A 4,924-nucleotide genomic window follows, 5' to 3' on the forward strand; every position below is an offset into this window, starting at 1 on the left:
CTGCTTCGTTCCTACCTTTAGAAAAAGTGTTTTCTTCCTTCCTCATTCAGAATAATGTTGGTTGTGGGTTTGTCATATATGATCTTTACTGTATTGAGGAATGATCTTTCAGTACCTAGTTTCTTTAGGGCTTTTATCATGAGGGATATTGAATTCTGTTTTTTTCCTGCATCAACTGAGATGAACATGTAATATTTACAGTTTACTCTATTTATGTACCGTATTAAATTCAATTTGTGTATGGTGAACCATCTTTGCATCCCTGGAATGAAGCCAAGTTGATTGTAATGTACGGCCTTTTGTATTATATTGTGAATATTCATAATGAATATTCTATACACATAGTTATCAATTATACATATAGTTTCTTTGAGACAGTGACTCACTATGCAGTTGAAACTGGTCTTGAACTCATTATGCAGCCCAGACTGGTCTCAAAATCAAGGTAATCCTCCTGCCTCAGCCTCTCCAGTGCTGGGATTATAGGCATGTATCATCAGACCCAGCATATAATCTTTTAAACTGAATTTAATTTGCAATTTTATTAAGGATTTCTGCATTGTGTTCATCAAGATATTGATCTATACTGTTTTTTGTTGTGTCCCTGTCTAGTGTTTTTATCAAGGTGATGCTGACTTCACAGAATGAATCTGGAAGTGTTTCTTCCCTACTTCATGTAATAGTTTGAGGAGGATTGGTGTTTTTAAAGGTCCTAGTAAAAATCAGCAGTGAATCTGTCTGGTTCTGGGCTTTCTTTGTTGACGGAATTTTACTTTCTTTTTTTTTTTTGAGACAGAGTCTCACTGTGTTGTTTATAGGCTGGCCTTACACTCATAGTTATCCTCTGGCCTCACTCTCCGGAGTGCAGGGATTACAGATGTGCACCACCAGACCCAGCTGAATTTTTATTACTGCTTCAGACCCACTGCTTGTTATTAATCTGTTTCAGTTTTTATATCTTCTTGGTTCAGTTTTTTTTGTTTTGTTTTTTGTCTTTTGGGGACAGGCTTTCACTATGCAGTTCAGGCTGGCTTTGAACTGACTTTGTAGCCTCAGCCTACTGAATGCTGGGATTACAGGCGGGCGCCACTATGGCTAGCCTTGATTCAGTTTTGGTAGGTTGTGTCTAGAAATGTATCCAGTTTTTCTAGATTCTCCAATTTATGAGAATATAGGCTTATTCTCTGGATTACAGTGATGTCTGTTGCAACATCCTATTCTTGTAATGACACTGAGTTAGGTCTTTTTTCTTTTAGTTTGACTAAGTGTTTATCAGTCTCATTTTTTCAAAGAACCAAATGTTTCATTGATCTTGTGTATTATTCTTCTAGTCTCTATCTCATCACTTTCACTCTTTTTGGTTTTTTGTTTTGTTTATTTTGTTTCATTTGTTTTGTTTTTTGAGAGGGTCTTGCTATATAGTTGCCCCTGAACTCTATAGCCCAGGCTGGCCTCGAACTTGTGGCAATCCTCCTGCCCCTGAACTCTATAGCCCAGGCTGGCCTCGAACTTGTGGCAATCCTCCTGCCTCAGCCTCCTGAGTGCTGGGATTAGAGGTGTGCGCCACCACACCTGGCTACTTTTAGGCATCTTTATTATTTCTTTCCCTCTGTTGTGTTTGTTTTTGGTTTTTCCTTTTTACTAAGACCTTGAGATGCATTGTTAGGATATTTATTTGAGATGTCTCTGATTTTTTATATAGACATTGATAGTTACAAACTTCCCTCTTAGAATTGCTTTTGCTGCCAAAAGACATAGTATGCCATCATCCATGAAAATGTCCTGTCATCCATGAAAATGTTCATGAGCTCCCACTGAAGCCTTGAGCTTCTGCAGGTCCAAGGAGCCTGGGGACTTGCACATTCCTAGGAACCACTGTGTGGGAATGCAGCTGGGTCAGCGCCTTGACTGTGGAGTTGGCAAAGCCTCCCTGAGCCTTTCCTCTGCCCCATGGAGATTCACAGCCTACACTGATCTGGAAAGGAATTCAGCCAGAGCTGAACTTGGATGCTTTCCTTGGATTGAAGAACTCTCCCAAGGTAGAGGGTGATGCTCTTGAAAACTCATATAACACTACCATGGGACTCAGACCCACAGCCTCCTGCTGCTGCCCTGAAACAGACAGTGATCAAAAGAAAATCACAGTTCCACCAGGAGAAAATGGCTTGCTAGCACAGATCCTTCATCCCACTGGAAAAGACTTTCCAGCTTCCACCACTGACCTTTGGGCCTTTCTAGCACAGATCTGTTATTGTTTCATTACAGATTTCCTACGCTGTAAGTCTGAACCTAAGCGACTTTTTGTATTCCAAAAATTTATAAGTTTGGTCTTTTAACCATGTCCAAAGCTATTGGATGTTTTGTTCAAAATTTTCTTTCTTTCATTAACAGTGTCTGCATGTAATAATTCCTCAACATTACCTTCAAGCCTTCATGTGTTTTTTGTGAGACAGGGTCTTGCTATGTAGTTTAGGCTGGCCTCAAACTCGCAGCAGTCCTCCTTCCTCAACCTCCTAAGTGCTGGTATTATAGGTGTGCAGCACCATAGCCAGCAAGCCCTCAAATTCTACCTTCTTTTTGTTCCTGTCCATTGGTAAGGCTTTCCACTGTTTTGTATGTGTTTTTTATTTCCAGAATTTGTTTGGTTCTTCAGAATTTCTACCTCTTTGTTGAATTACTCCTCAAATCTTACACTGTCGGCTGGCATGGTGGCACACACCTATAATCACAGCACTCAGGAGGCTGAGGCAGGAGGATCCATGAGTTTGAGGCCAGCCTAGGCTACAAAGTGAGTTCAAGGCCAGCTTGCACTGCACAGTAAAAGTGTGTCTCAAAAAGACAAAAAAAAAAAAAAAAAAAAAAAAAAAAAAAACCAAAGAAAAAAGAAGAAAGAAAATCTTGCATTGTCTTCCTTAATTAATTCTGCTGGTTTTCTGGCTTTTACAGTACTGGAGTCTAAACCCAGGGCCTTCACACTGAGCTGTATCACCAGCACTTTTATTTTCACTAAGTCACTAAATTGCACAGGCTGGCTCAAACTATCAGTCCCCCTGCCTCAGCCTCCCAGAGTGCTAGGATTATAATAAGCATGTGCCACCATGACCACTTTATTTGTATCCTCTTTGAAGTCATTATTTTATAAATCAGTCTTTTGAATTCTTTGACAGCTCATCTACTTTGATATCTTTGCATCCAGTCACTGACAAACTATGGATATTTGGAGAAGCCATATTACCTTATGTTTCATACTTCTTGTGTTTCTATATTGAGAATTTTGTGTCTCTTGGGATGGACATCTCCTGAGTGCTAGGATTAGGGAAAGGGGCCAGCACACTGGGCTTTCTCTTCCACTTTGATTTTAGGATCATGTTAGTGACTAGCCTTCTTTTAAAGGCTTAACCCTGAGCCTCACTCCAAGAAGAGAAAATGAACCTCAATAATGTGATTGTTGTTTTCTTGAGACAGGATCTTACTGTGTAAGAGCCACCACAGTCGGTTCAATAATGTTAATGTCAAAAAGACAAGGCAGATATTGACATACAGTGAAAACCAATTAAATGCAACAATTATACCACTGACAACAAAAATCAGCAATAATAATATAAACAAAAAGGCTTAAAATTCATAAAGGTTAATAGTAACAATAAATGAAGGGGGAGAGCTGGGTGTGGTAGTGCACACCTGTAATCCCAATACTAGGAAGGCTCAGGCAGGAGGATCGGATCATTGTGAGTTCGAGACCAGCCTGGGCTACAAAGTGAGCTCAAGGCCAGTCTGAACTTCATAATGAGACCCTGTCTCAAAAAGGCGCCCCCCGCCAGAAAAAAAACGTGGCAGCACACACCTGTAATCCCAGCACTTGGGAGTCTGAGGTAGGAGAAGTAACAAGAGTTCAAGGCCAGCCTGGGCTACACAGTGAGACCCTTCTCAAAAAAATAAAAAAGAATTAGGTAAAAGTAACAGAAAAACAATAAATAAGAGAAAAGGAGAAAAGGACAAAGAACAAAACAAAGTAAAAGAGAAATGAGTCCAAAATATTCTCCCACACTGAGGTGTCTGGGTGGTTAGTATCTTTCTAGGACCTTAGTATTAGAATCCACCACATTTTGGGGGAGCCATGAATCCCAGCTGGGGCCTATTGTGTTTTTTCACCTACTTAGCAAAGCTTTTTATAAAGTTTTTAAAAACTGTGTGGTATATAGTAAATGCAAAATAACTGATTCTCATAAATGATAAGTAAGTCCTATCTATTACTAATTAATTCATGTCTAACTTGTATTTCTACATTTTACTTATATGCAATGACTCTGATATTCTTTCAAACTGGTTAAAAAGATTCTGAGAGGAATGACAAAGTTAAAAGTTGTCCATCTTGGAGTATATAGCTCATGTACTTAGCATGTATAACAATTGAGGCCCCAGGTTCAATAACCAGAATTTTTTTAAAAGTTACATTTTTTAAAAAAAAATAATTTTTAAGGTGATTGTATTCTTCTCAGTTTTCTCAGCTTTACTATAGCCCAAATTTTATTATTTTTAAAATATGCACAAGCTATTGAAATATGTATTTAAAATATACAGATACAGAAAATTTATCTTAAAGTGCCTATTTTATTTCAGTAGCAAATGACCATCAAGCAAGCAAAGAAAAGAAAACTGATTTCATGAAGAAAGACAAATCTATGGAGTGGTTCACAGGAAGTGAAGAATAAGATAGTTCAATTAAAGCAACTTGGAATCAATAGCTACAAAATGTCAAATGCAAGACAAACGTCAAAATGGGACACTTAAGCAATTTTGCAATGTTACACAGCTTTCTCTAGCTTTTGTTATCTTTCAAACTTTTATGTAAAAGTTATACAAATCATAGTAATAGCTAAAAAATACCAACCTATAAAAGTAGTGATCACCAATATAAAGTTCT

At 38.2% G+C, this 4,924-nt stretch overlaps 1 protein-coding gene across 3 annotated transcripts in view; it reads left to right on the forward strand.

The window, feature by feature from the left end:
• Positions 1-4,919, forward strand: part of Spdya (speedy/RINGO cell cycle regulator family member A) — a 57,290-nt gene extending 52,371 nt beyond the window's left edge. For 2 of the 3 annotated variants that reach the window (XM_005400534.2, XM_005400535.2), the window contains one exon: positions 4,621-4,919. In XM_005400534.2, coding sequence (XP_005400591.1) covers positions 4,621-4,712 — 92 coding nt within the window. In that variant the 3' untranslated portion in view covers positions 4,713-4,919. The remainder of the gene's footprint in view (positions 1-4,620) is intronic. The other variant, XM_013522619.1, reaches the window with a different exon arrangement.
• Positions 4,920-4,924: the final 5 nt, after the last annotated feature.

This window comes from Chinchilla lanigera, unplaced genomic scaffold, assembly GCF_000276665.1.
Source record: "Chinchilla lanigera isolate Chin_1 unplaced genomic scaffold, ChiLan1.0 scaffold00068, whole genome shotgun sequence".
NCBI classification, from domain to species: Eukaryota; Metazoa; Chordata; class Mammalia; order Rodentia; family Chinchillidae; genus Chinchilla; species Chinchilla lanigera.